The following is a 13,526-nucleotide window of genomic DNA, read 5'->3' as shown; positions in this document are numbered from 1 at the left end:
TAATTATACCCGGTTACAATGTAAAAAAGAAATTTAAGGTAGTGCTGGTGTAAAAATTAGGTCAAACATTGAAAAGCGAGCTCTTATTCATCTTGAAGTGCACTTTTTCTGATTAAATATGTCTTCTAAAGTTTTCATAATCTGTAAGAATGACGCAGTAAAATATATGAGTTAATAGCGGTACTTTTATGTTACATATAGTGGTTAAGGAGAGGCTGAAATATATTGTAATTTATCAGAAAATGCAAACACATAGGCACATGTTTATTTTTCTTGTTAACTTCATACCATGTTGTAAAATATGCTTAGGCATAATGGAATTTATCAATTGTTCCTTCCATTAGTTGCTGCATTGTAATAAAAAATAATGGAATTAAATTCAGCACATTATTGTTCCAGATGAATTATAATTTTTATTAAAAGCAGCAAGTGGTCACATTTAGCAAAAAACGCATGTACATTACACAAGTCAAAAACTGAGATTGATATTGATGCACTGAGAATCAATACATAATTGCATTGAATCATACAGTGTCATAATTGTCACACTGCACACTGAGATGCAAGCATAACTAAGCTTAATCAGATTGTGACATTTAGTCAAGTAAAGTTTATTGCAATAAAATTTATGAAAAACAGCAGGGCAAAATGGTTGAAAACATGGATCTGTCATGAGGCTAAATTTCATTTTAATCAGCTCAACTGAAAAAGGCCAATACTATAGAGAATAGTCCAATACTACAAGCTAATACTACAGAAAATGCAAAGTCAGACAACAATAACAAAAGCAAAGAATGCTAGTGCTATTTACTGCAACAAGACGTGAAAATCAGGGAGAAAGAATGCAGTAGGCTCGATGGACATCACACTTACATGGGCTATTCTGAATATACGTCTGTGAGAAAATGCACCTGTGTTAAATTTTAAAAGTTAGCACCTATGCATCAGGACCATTTTTATACCATCATCCTCCGTTATATAAGTCAATGATGCATACGTAGAGCAGACAAAATGTATACTTGAGAACAAACCACTTCTCATCTCAGCATTTTTTATCCCATCAGGGTGTGTGGCCAGCAACAGTTCTCCTTAGCACTACGTGTTTTTTTGTGTTTTGAAATATGATGTTCTTACTTTCTCTTCAAGTACGAGATTTCTCCAAGAAGGAAAGAAACACATCCTTCATAACAATGTACATGAATTAGTAATTCTGAGCAGCAATACATTCATTATAAAGGTAGACTCTCTCTTTTGCTTACATTTCCTGATTGCATTACTGATGAAATTATTAAAAATATTCGAGGTGTTCTTACTTGATTAATTATTAGTTAATCAATATATTTAAACCTTTATTCCAAACACGTTTTCGGTAAGATTTCTTAAAATGTCTCTTAAAACATAATGATAATCTGAGGGCAGCAATATATTTAGGCAAACAAGCTCATATTTTTTGCCAGCCATTCATACAAGGTAATGATGGACATAACATTTTATATTTATTATAATGATTTAATTTAAAAACTTGTCAAAACTAACATTTAGCCAATTCATGACTATGATTATATTTCATAGCAAATCCTGCATTCATCTGAGAAATAACCCTACCTGAAGGTTGCCTTTAGTATCTGTCCTAAAGTAATTTCTTTCGTGTGATTATTGTAACCATAAAACAGGTCCCCAAAAACTGTCTGGTTGGCAGGAATCTCAGACATGTCTCCACAGTCAATTCCATCATCACATGTTTCAGATAAAGGCTGACAGGAACGCCCATCTGGTCCTAACTTATAGTCTTCTATACAACTGCAGAAAGTGAGAAAATAATATGATTAAAAACAGTGAGGCTAATAAGATAAATTGTATATAACTTTGCACAACCTTATGATAATTGAATCACCTGCACTTCGTTTAATTAACATTCTTCTGATAAATAAATGACTGATAGTCACCAAGCAACGTTTTGCTTTATTATTGGTGGCTCAGCAGGAACAGTTAATTGGTAATAATTGAGATATTGAAATTTTCAGGTGCTTACTGTATATATGGTTATGACATTGGTCTTTTACGTATGACTGATTACACTGTATAAACATGTAGATAATCTTAACAGGTACATTCTCAAGTTTAGTTTATTTGCAAAATTAAGAGATCAGATCTGGATGAGACATTATTAAAAAAAATATCAGCTAACTTGTAGTTATTCATTATTACTGGTTGGTATAAGCTATTTACTGTAAAACTAATTTGAAACTAAATAATTACGTTTTTTAAAGTAAGTTTTCTAAAATACCTGGAGTTCTTTCATTTTTCTTAATCTGACAGGGCCACAGGAAAATGTTATTATAAAGAAAATAAAGTAAAAATTATCAAGAGAACACTTTTGCTAACATCACAAATATTCGAAAGGTTGTGAGTTGAAAGCTTAGAGTAGTACATAGGGAGAGGCCACATGGACTATTCATGGAAAAAAACAATGGGAATGACTAAACAGGAAGTGTAGAGTGTAGATATACTTTATTTGTTCCCAAAGGGAAATTACAGAAGTTCGAGAGAAGATATAAAGTATGGGTATATACACATATACATTATATCATTCTATTCAGCCTGTATAGAATTCAAAGATAATCTTTTGTGATTAGTGCTATAAAAATTTATTGAATTTAGCTGAACTGAGGCAGTAGGACAGAGGCTGTAGAGATCCTTAAAAAACAGAAGCCTCTTACCGAATATGGGTCACATGTAACAGCTTATTAATACGCCTGAAGGAGACAATGCAAATAAGACAACACATGGAAAAAGGGTTAGATAAAATTGATGTCAGTTGTTATAGACTATTATGGTTTACAAAACAATGCAAACTATAAAGTAGTTAAACTGTAACATAACATTCTCGGATTTTTTTGATCGACTTCAGCGTCACATCGGTCAGGAGAAATTTGCAGATGATAATGAATTATTAAGATTAATGGATACTCAGACAAAATTCAAATTTGAGCTGATAACATTTATATATACAGTAGTATGTTTGTAAATGGTAAGTATGGTATATTAAACGTAAAAATATTAAATAAACTTTCACAATAGGGGACCTATCCCCTTAATGTAGAATAAATGTATTTCAGGCCTGTATGAGCTATGAGGAATACTTGAAGGAACTAATTCTATGCTATGCTATGTTATGCTAAGCAAAGAGAAATTAAATAGGAAGAATTTTAATTTATAAAGGCAATAATAAGGTAGTTTCTTATTTATTATTTTATTATGTCTTGACTATTGTGAGCAGAAAATGTGAACAAGAAATATGTAGCTGAATTTGGATAAATGGCCCCTGCTCATCAAATGTTTTCCCATGTTGTTATATTTTCTTATTTTTAATGCAAGTTCACACATTTACCATGTGCCACATTACTCTGTAATTGTCTGTAATGAGCAAAACTCTTTATGAGTGGATATTCAGACACATATACTGAACATGAAAGAAAGACAGGTACATTTTTATAACATCTGAAAAACGTTGCTAGATATGAAAAATTCTTACCCACAAAACATTAGGATGTTATAAAGGGAAGGATCTTCTGTCAGTGTAACCTGCTGATTGAGGCACAGCTGTTCACAGCCCCCATTGAAACCATCTGAGCAGTCAATTCCAATGTGGTGATCATAACAGCCAGTGCCATCTTTCATTGGGCTCAGGCCTGGAGGGCACTACAATGAAACACATACAGTTTATTAATAGTGACTTAGAGATTTAATGCACATGCAGAAAATAATCTAGCTATTACAAAGGAAGAAACAAAAGCACTGGGTTGCAAAATGTGGCTTATGCACTACTATAAGCTTTATCGTTATTTTATAATGTAGTTTAATTAAACAGAAAACTGTACTGATTTTATACTGGAGTTATTTAAAAATTTGCAACAAATGATTACATTTACAATTACAATATTGCTACCTGCAGCTAGTAAACACATATTTTCCACTTTGTCAGTTTTGTGTAGGATATGTTTGCAATAATAATATAATTATAGAGTGATGCATATTTTCAATGTAAGCTGTTTGTTATTATAATAAGCAAATTAATTAAAATTGTGCTTACTCTTATGTATTTTACACCGATCAAACACAATATCAAAACGACCTGCCTAATATTGTGTAGCTCCCCCTTGTGTCACCAAAACATCTCTGACCCATTTTAGCAGGGACCCCACAAGATCTCTGAATGGTGTCCTGTGGTATCTGACACCAAGATGTTAGAAGCCAATCCTTTTAGTCCTGCAAGTTGCAAAGTGGGGACCCTCCATGGATCAGACTTGTTTTTTCCCCACAGATGCTCAATTGGATTGAAAACTGAGTAATTTTGTGGCCAAGTCAAAACCTTGGGAGGTGGTATGCACCCAAGGCTTCCTAAAAGAACATTGCCAAGCACTGCCTCTGCGGGCTTTCCTTGTTTCCATGATGCATCCTGCAGTCATCTCTTCCCAAAGTAAATGACGCACACGTACCTGGCCATCCGCATGATCTGAAAGAAAATATGATCTATCAGACCAGGCCACCTTGTTCCATAGCTCTATAGTCCAGTTCTGATGCTCACATGTCCATTGTAGGTTCTTCTGGCAGCAAGAGGTTGACTGGTCAGTGGCTACACAGCCCCATATGCAGCAAACAGCAAATTACTGTTCTGACACATTTCTCTCATGGCCAGCTTTATGTTTTTCAGCAATTTGTGCTACAATAGCTCTTCTGTGGGATTAGACCTGATGGGTTAGCTTTTGCTCCCCATGGGTATCAGTGGGCCTTGGGCACTCGTCACACTGTCACTTGTTCTCCTGTTGTCCTTCCTTGGACTACTTTTGATAGGTACTAACCAATGCTTATTGGGAACACCCAACAAGACCTGCTGTTTTGAAGATGCTCTGACCCAGATGTCCAGACACCACTTTTTGGCAGTTGTCAGTCACTCAGATCTATACGCTTGTCCATTTTCCTGCTCCTACCACATCACCTTCAAGAATTGAATGCCTATTATATCCCACCCCTTGACAGGTGACATTGTAATGAGATATGCAATGTTATTCATTAAGGTCAGTAAAAAACTCATTTCTTCCAGTCTCAAGGATTTTCAAATGTCCACGGACCAACTTTATGTCTCTGTATTTTTTATTGCTTGTAAATTCTTTTTTCTTTTTGCAGGATGTTGCCAGTCCACCTGCTGCCTTTAATGTTTTAAGAAAAAACTCTCAAGCTTCCTTTGATTGTTTTGTTATTTGGCTAATGGCTTTATACAAGGCATCTTAAACCATGTAGTTACATTTCTTTTGTTTTTCTAATTGCAACACGATTTGAACCCACAACCTCAGGGTTTGAAGTCCTAAGCCCTAAATGCAAACCACACAATGTTACTATCATGCATAGCAATAACACCCACCACCTTCTAGTGGTAGCCCAGGTAGTCCAGCAGTAACTTGCACCTTACAATGAATGTACCCTAGTGTCACTCAGGCTGGTCAGTCAACACTTGTCCTCTGCTTCAAGCCATCTACAAATTTGCATAGAACTTTAGAACACTCTAGACGAGAACAGGCCATTTAGCCCAATAAAGCTCGCCAGTCCTATCCACTTATTTCTTACAAGAAAACATCAAGTCGAGTTTTGAAAGTCCCTAACGTCTTACTGTCTACCACACTACTTGGTAGCTTATTCCAAGTGCCTATCGTTCTTTGTTTAAAGAAAAACTTCCTAATGTTTGTGCGAAACTTACCCTTAACAAGTTTCCAACTGTGTCCCCGTGTTCTTGATGAACTCATTTTAAAATAACAGTCTCAATCCACGGTACTAACTCCCTTCATAATTTTAAACACTTCAATCATGTCACCTCTTAATCTTGTTTTGCTTAAACTGTAAAGGCTCAGCTCTTTTAATCTTTCCTCATAATTCAACCCCTGTAGCCCTGGAATCAGTCTAGTTGCTCTTCTCTGGACCTTTTCTAGTGCTGCTATATCCTTTTTGTAGGACCTCACAATTTATTATTACTTGTCTGATTCACAGCCAGAAATTTATACTTTGATTTTTGTCTATTACTGTGGAGCAGAGCAATTGTAGAAAGAGGTTGTAACAAAAAAAAAGTTAACACAAGGAAGCAATATCTAACATTTAGACTTGTTAGAAAACCTCTTGACTCATGTCACTTACCAACGTAATTTATTTTTTGACACCTTCAGTATCACAGAGGAAACATATGCAAGTTTAAGAACTTAATGGATGTTTATGAAGGGAAGTCACCTCTTAAGTACACTTACTGTAAATTGAGGCCTTCTTGGGCTACGTAATTAAAATAGCTATCTGAAAACTGTGAAATCTCATATCAATTCATTCCTTCTTCTTTATATCAAGGGACAAGCCTTCCTCCTCTCTACACATCTGCAAGCACCATAGTTCAATTGTTATATTTCTCCTACTGTCCTTGTTCATTCCACAGAGAGGAAACATCAGAGACACATTCGTTGTATATCTTGCAATATACTGGCCTCTGCAGAATTTGTTTAAGAGCACATTGTTTATTTTGGTAGCTGAGCTACTGTATTCATACCTTCTTGTTCTCCACACTGGCTTCTGTTGATTCTTTTGCCCCACTCTTGCCATTGGTTTAATGCTCTAACACAGTGCTTCTCACCCACTTGGTCATTAACCACTTTTGAGTTGCGGGCTGCTGCCGGTGGGTCACGAATTTATTGTGTGTGGTCAATAGTGGGCCGCCTAAGTGATCAGCGTCAGCAAATGAGATTTATAACTGTATTCATTTATGATCGTCATTTTTTAAAAAAAAAAAAAAACTTTACAGGCCCACTCATTCCACAAAGGGGGAAAAACTAGGTTATACCACTAGAAAGATTCAGAAACACTGCTCTGACAACTGATTTTTACTTTGTACTGTATATTTTTTAATACCTCAACAATTGGGTAATTGAATGGGTGGAACGATTTTTAATAAATCTCTAAACAATGATGTTTCTAAAAGTATTATACTAAATATATATGATTTTGGAGTTGGAATTACTTTAATCAAGAGGAAGAATGGAGAAAAGGGAAACTTATTAATTTAGAAATATCATGTTAGTTAGTGATTCAGTAATTTATCATAGGTAGTGAGATAAATGAGTAATATAGCAGTTGACAAATTGACTGCAAACCCTTCATTATAGTGCTCTGCACAGTTCAAAGGTACTGGACAGATATAAAGTAAGAACTGACTGCTGTCACACACAAGCGCATGGGAGGCAGTCAATGGTCTTAGTTAAATGTGATATTTCAAAAACAGGGGTAAATGGGATGCACAAAGGCCTTTGTCTCTCTTCCCTCCAGCCCCTCTGAATAGAAGCCTGCCTAAACTCCATCTTCAATTCCAGAACTTTCCCTATCAGTGACCTCACTTCTGTTTCTGGTCTCTTGCACACACGATTTGAACTGACTGCAGTTGCCAGAGGAAGTTCTCTCTCTCTGACACTAAGCCATGTTAAGATGTGCCTTGTAGAACTTGTTGCTCAGTAGCATTTTCATGCCCAGCATACAGTATTTGTTCTTTAGTAATTGTTTTCTTTAGTTTTGCAGCACAGTTTTTATTGTTTGTAAAAAGGTAGCACTGACTGTTAGAAAAATGTAATTCTGTAACAAATGAAAGAAGCTATGTAAACTTCTGACTTTTGTCTAAAAGGATTACTTTCAATAGTTTTTCAATAGCCACAAATGTCATCACCTGTGACTCTAAAACGCAATCATTGCTTATCTCCTTAACTCAATAAGAACTGCTAATGACGCTTAAGTGGTTTATATTGTAAATATTGAAATGCCAAGCAGTTGTATCATGAATTTAAACAAATGGCACTTTAAAAGATGTTTTAATGTTTGTCTTGCTTTGATTTGCAAAACTGTGTCTGCAATTATCCTTTGTGAATTCTCACAGCATGTTTGCATTATCAAAGTACTCGGTAAGAGGGAATTCAATACTAGTTATATCCTGGTTGTCATTAAATGTCAACAGCGTTTTTTTTATTTGTTTACATGAATGAGGCATACAATAGCTGCAGTGCAAGTAACTGATGAAATAAATTAAACATCTGCAGTACATTAGTTGTCTTAATGCAAAGCTGAGCTACCATAAGTCACTAGGACAGCCTTAATATGCCTAATGTGGATCTTTTAAGTTCCTGGAAATGTACTTGAGGGATACAGGACTATTCATCACATATTCTAAGAGATCATTTTAAAATCTCCAGTAGGTGCTTAAAGGGTGGTGGATTGGTGACTTGGACCTGATATTCTGTATATGCATTTAATTATCATTTTTTGTGACTCTGCAATCCACACTAACCCCTACTTTCTCTGCTCTTCTTTTTCTGTATTTTTCTGTGGTGGTGATCTGTGACACCACCACCTCATCAAAGCAACTTGCAGTCCCTACATTGATGGATTGAAGGCCACAGGTCCACATGACCATTAATGTCTAATTCTTCAATGAGAAACTTGAAAACCATGAGGACTGACTAAGATCATTTACGTTAGGTAGAACGCCTAGTGGAGGCTGGGCAATCTCTTGGCCTCTGAACCCCTGCAGATTTTGTTTTTTATTTTCCAGCCCCCTGGAGGTTTTTTTTTTTTTGTTTGTTTTTTCTTTCCTCCTGGTCATCGGATCTTACTTTATTCTTTATTAATTAGTATTGCCTAATTTTATTTCTATGTTTTTCTTTTTGCTTTCTTCATCTTGTAAAGCACTTTGAGCTACATCATTTGTATGAAAACGTGCTATATAAATAAATGTTGTTGTTGTAGTTTACTTTGTTGCTATTTTGTTCAAAGTATTTGTAGCTTTTGAATGTAAATAGTGTCACCCTAGAAGATTCCACTACCAATACAAATGCTACACTGTGACTCAGAATTGCTATTTATTTATTAGAATTTACTCATTGTCCTTGGTGCAAATCAATGGATCTTAATTTCAGCAGATCACACCCTGTATTTTAATACCTTACCATATCATAACAAGAACAAAATGAAGGCTCATCTGAGAAGATTACTTTTTTCCACTGTTTATTACAGTACATAATTACTTGCATTCTTTGTTCCAGTTTATCTGCAAAACTGCAATAGTAGCTGTATTAAGGGATTTAAACACTGTAACTAGAACATAGTATACATCTCTGTGAAGCGCTGTTTGGATTTTTCTTGATGAAATTACTCATGAAACATCTGTAAAGTCTTCATCATCTGAAGCTCCTGTCAAACATTCCTTATCAATGAACGTTAAAGTTCCTAACATGACACATGGTACTCAATATAATCAGCAAAACTGCCTATTCAACATTTTAATGCATGGTCTTAAACATCTGGATTTTTAATTGTTCTCTTATCTTAATTACCTTCCGGATTTAGATGCACCTACTTTCAATGTAATTTGCATCTGTTTTCTATTGTAATTTTACTTTACACTTATATATTGACAGAATGGATGATTGGATGGATGGCACTGTGGCATAGTGTTTAGTACTGCTGTTCCATGGATCTTGCATCCTGGGTTTGAATCCCACATCTGATTACTACCTGTGAGGAGTTTGAACATCCTTCCCATGTGTGTTGTCACTTCAGATGCTCCAGTTTTCTTCCTACATTCCCAAAGATGTACCTAATAGATTAATTGGTGTTAGTATGTGCATGAGTTTCCCATATGACAAATTGGTGCCCTACCCAGATAGCCTCTGGTCCCTTGTGCCCCGCACATAGAATAAGGAAATGCAAGGATAATATGCCATGTGGATGGTTGTCCAGGTGTCAGGGAACAACCTTTAGAAAAGGTGTGGTGGAAACTCAAGAGGTGGAATGCAAACCAAAAGGAAAAGGGAGTTCCTAGTAAAGAGACACAAACAAGTGAAGAAAGGTGCCTTGTATCAGGCCTGACATTTCTGACACTGTTGGTAGTCATCATTTCCATGGCCAGAACTCTAATCCTTTGATTTTTGAATGTAATGCTAAATAGGAGTAGTGAGTTGGAACCCTCAGGAAACCTCAATCACATCTCTCAAAGATGCCAACAGGGTTTAATAGGGAACAGTGTGTTTGGCACTAATGCTTATTAGTAAGAAGAAGCAACCAAGTATCATTCATGGGTGTCTGGTATCACATCCTCACTTGCCCATTTAAAGATTAATCCTACAAAGAGAATTTTTATTTAGGTGAGTTGCAGAGCTGTTGGTTAATGCGAGAAAACTTGAGGTTCAGGGACAAGTGTTGGTCAATAACTCTAAAACTGACTTCCTGAAGCTATGAATAAGTTACAATGCTTCTTTTTAGATTTCCATTTTAAACAAAATTCAGACAAGCTTACATATAAAACAACCGACATTATGTCAAAAACAAATTACATGTCTGCTTCCACCTAACAGCAGCAGCTGAATCCCTGGTAACCACTGTGGTAAAGGAGTTTACGTCATAATGTGCAATGCCCACAATGAAATTATCTTGAAAAATACTGAACAAAATTTAAAAAAATAACACTGAAAATTGATGGCAATTATTCATATTAGCTAACAGGAATAGCCCTATGATCTGATAGCCACATCTGAAGAATCACACCGGTCCAAAAGTAATTACAGGTAAAAACCTGGAACAGAAGTCTAGACATGGTTTACAATTTCCATCCCTGCTAGAGTAGATATTAAGATTATAAGAACGAGGACGACAACTCTCTGGCAAGGAAAAAGGGAAGCTAAGCACTGGAGCCAAAAAAGAAAGAAAAGCACCTGGGAGGTCTGAATGTGGGGAACATTAAGGATAAGCAGACTAGCTACCCCCTTTCTTTAAGGCAGAGATCATTTACCTACTGTACTGTTTTATTTCCTTTAATTAAAAAATATGTATTTTTTGACAATATTACAATTACATTTAGCTGCTGAATTATCTAACAGCATCATTATTTTTCTGTGCTGTTTTTTCCGGCAATGACACCCATTGCTGAGCATGTCATATTGAACATTTGTGATGTGATATTATCATACTAGACCACTTTAAAGATTTATCTCTGAATAACTTTAACATTCCTAAATAAATCGTAATACAGATAATTGCAGCCCAAGTGCCTTAAAGACATATATGCCAGAGTATTTTAATTATTATTTAATTATTTTAATCAGTCTAGGATGAGTAAACGAGAGTGTGCATGTGAATGCACAATACTATAAACTGGCACTCCATCTCAGGTTGTCACCTGGTAGTTCATGAAGCAGGTGCTGAAAACAGATGGCTAACAAAGTAAGACTTTACAGTCACCAAGAAATCTGTTTAGTGTTAACCTAGCCTGTAAATTAATTCACAAAGAAATGTGAACTTAAAATAGTACACATGTACACAATATGGACATTTTCCAACATTATATATATATTTATTTTATTTTATATATTTTTCATTTTATATATATGTATATATATTTTAACAACTTGCTTTTGTGCTGGAGAATGTTTAGAGCAAATGCGGTGTAAGAAGTGTACAGAAGAATAGGACAAAACCAAAAAAGGTACCCACATTGCCTGTGTGAAATGGAAGTCAAGTTTTCCCCTTTTATTAGTTTCTCTTAACCTAGCGTGGGCCCTTTCACAAAAAAGCAAACCTTATTTCATCGTGTTAGTTACAGACATGGTTCACTTGTTTGTATAAGCACTTTTTCAATGTTTATTTGACTTTGTCTTTGATTTAGTATTGATGAATGGTACAAATGTCTTATTTGGATTGGTCTGACCTACTCCTGTTACTAGGATTATATCTGCTCCCTTTTTGTATGCGCAGCTCTGGGTTATTTCACTCAGGCTTCCAGAATTATACGGAATACCTGCCTTTTCCAAGGTGGTCTTTACAGGTATCAGCTACTAGGAAAGCTCAATTTCACTGAATAGAAAATTAAGTGTTCACATGCAAAAAATGTTATGAAGGGAATCAGTAAGGTGCATGTTAGCTGTTACTTTAGAATGCGTTTTTTCAATAAGAAAGTAGTAATTTCTTACTCTTAGAACAACAGTGTAGTAAGCAGTAGCATTCTGGAGAACTTCCAATCACAACTTGGCAATTTTTAATGAGTTAGGAGAATAAAGATTGATTGGCTAAGTTTTCAGATTAATGGTCATTTCAGAAATCTGTCATGCTCTTACCATTTATAGCATCCCTGACTAAAACTAATACATTACAAACAAACATAAACAATAAATAAAGTTAACATTCTAAAACCTACTTAATTAATATCAGGTTTAGGGGGGAAAAATAATGTACTTGGTAATAAGATACTATGGTGTAAAATGTATTGACATTGAAAAACAGATAGAAAATATGCTTGAAAGTGTTTTGCTGTTACAGGTCTTTTTTGTTTAATATTCTTGCAGCCAGCACCAAAAATGGTAACAGATTTAGGTTACAGGTCTCCTGTGCCATCTGTTTGCTCCAGTTGGGTTTAGAAAGGCTATACCTAATGACTAAAACCCTGTCGTGTCCCTTGATACATTTGTATTGATTTTGTCACTTAGCTTCCAGCTCAGTGACAACTGATTTATGGCCTCTAATGTAAAGACCATGGTACATTAAATCTCCTAACCTATCTTCTGTGCAGACTCTTTAAATCACTACTACTTTTGTGTGATCAATATTTAATGGAATCAAAATTAGAATGAAGGAGACTGTGAGGTGGCACGGCATTGCCATGTTCTGATTTAAAGAATTATTACTGTAATAACACTGTGGGAAGCTGTTGATTATGAACACACTACTCCCTGAGTAGTTAAATTCATAAATATCATGGCATTTTAATTTTACTTTGGATATTTTACTTAATATTTTCAGAGATATAATTTAAAATAAATGAAATTTCTTCCTGATTAAAAATGTTAGAACAAGAAAATATTCCATTAAAATGAAACATCCAGATGTTTTAAAATAAACCACCTGATGGTATGAATGCAAGCACCATTTATAGAATATAAATTACAGTGAAAGAAAGAAACAAAGACTACCTTTTTCAACAAGCACATTTTTTATAGGTAATATACAACATAGCCATTCATAGTAGCTTTTACTAATTTTGGACATAAATGCAGGTCAACAAGAATGGGAGTTGGGTTGGGTGGAGAGTTGAGAATACTACAGACACTTAATAAAACAGTCCTATTCTTGGTACAGTATATGGATCTGCCCTTGATTGTTAGGTAGGATGTGTGGCGGTGTCACAGAACCCAAAGCCCTGGCCTTACACTTGTGCTCATTAAACTCATTACTTTAACATGGCCTTCTCATAACTTCATTTTAATTTAATCCTGATACTTTGTATTTTCAATTAATTATCATAACTATGCAAGGTGGCTCTAAAATCCGTACTAACCCCTACTCTCTCTTCTGTTTCTTTCCCGGTTTTCTATGGTGGAGAACTGCGCAACCACCACCTAATCAAAGCACCATGATGTTCCTAAATTGATGGATTAAAAGCCAGAAGTCTACATGACTATCAT

General features: G+C 35.2%; 1 protein-coding gene across 3 annotated transcripts in view; it reads right to left on the bottom strand.

Moving 5' to 3' along the window:
• Positions 1-13,526, bottom strand: part of astn1 (astrotactin 1) — a 1,272,040-nt gene that overhangs the window by 564,926 nt on the left and 693,588 nt on the right. For all 3 annotated transcript variants that reach the window (XM_039734841.1, XM_039734842.1, XM_039734843.1), the window contains 2 exons: positions 3,536-3,702; positions 1,606-1,800 (listed from right to left, as the gene is read on the bottom strand). In XM_039734841.1, coding sequence (XP_039590775.1) covers positions 1,606-1,800; positions 3,536-3,702 — 362 coding nt within the window. The remainder of the gene's footprint in view (positions 1-1,605; positions 1,801-3,535; positions 3,703-13,526) is intronic.

The sequence above is a fragment of the Polypterus senegalus genome, chromosome 14 (assembly GCF_016835505.1).
Source record: "Polypterus senegalus isolate Bchr_013 chromosome 14, ASM1683550v1, whole genome shotgun sequence".
In the NCBI taxonomy this organism is placed as follows: Eukaryota; Metazoa; Chordata; class Cladistia; order Polypteriformes; family Polypteridae; genus Polypterus; species Polypterus senegalus.
This window is presented reverse-complemented; position numbering and strand designations above follow the sequence as displayed.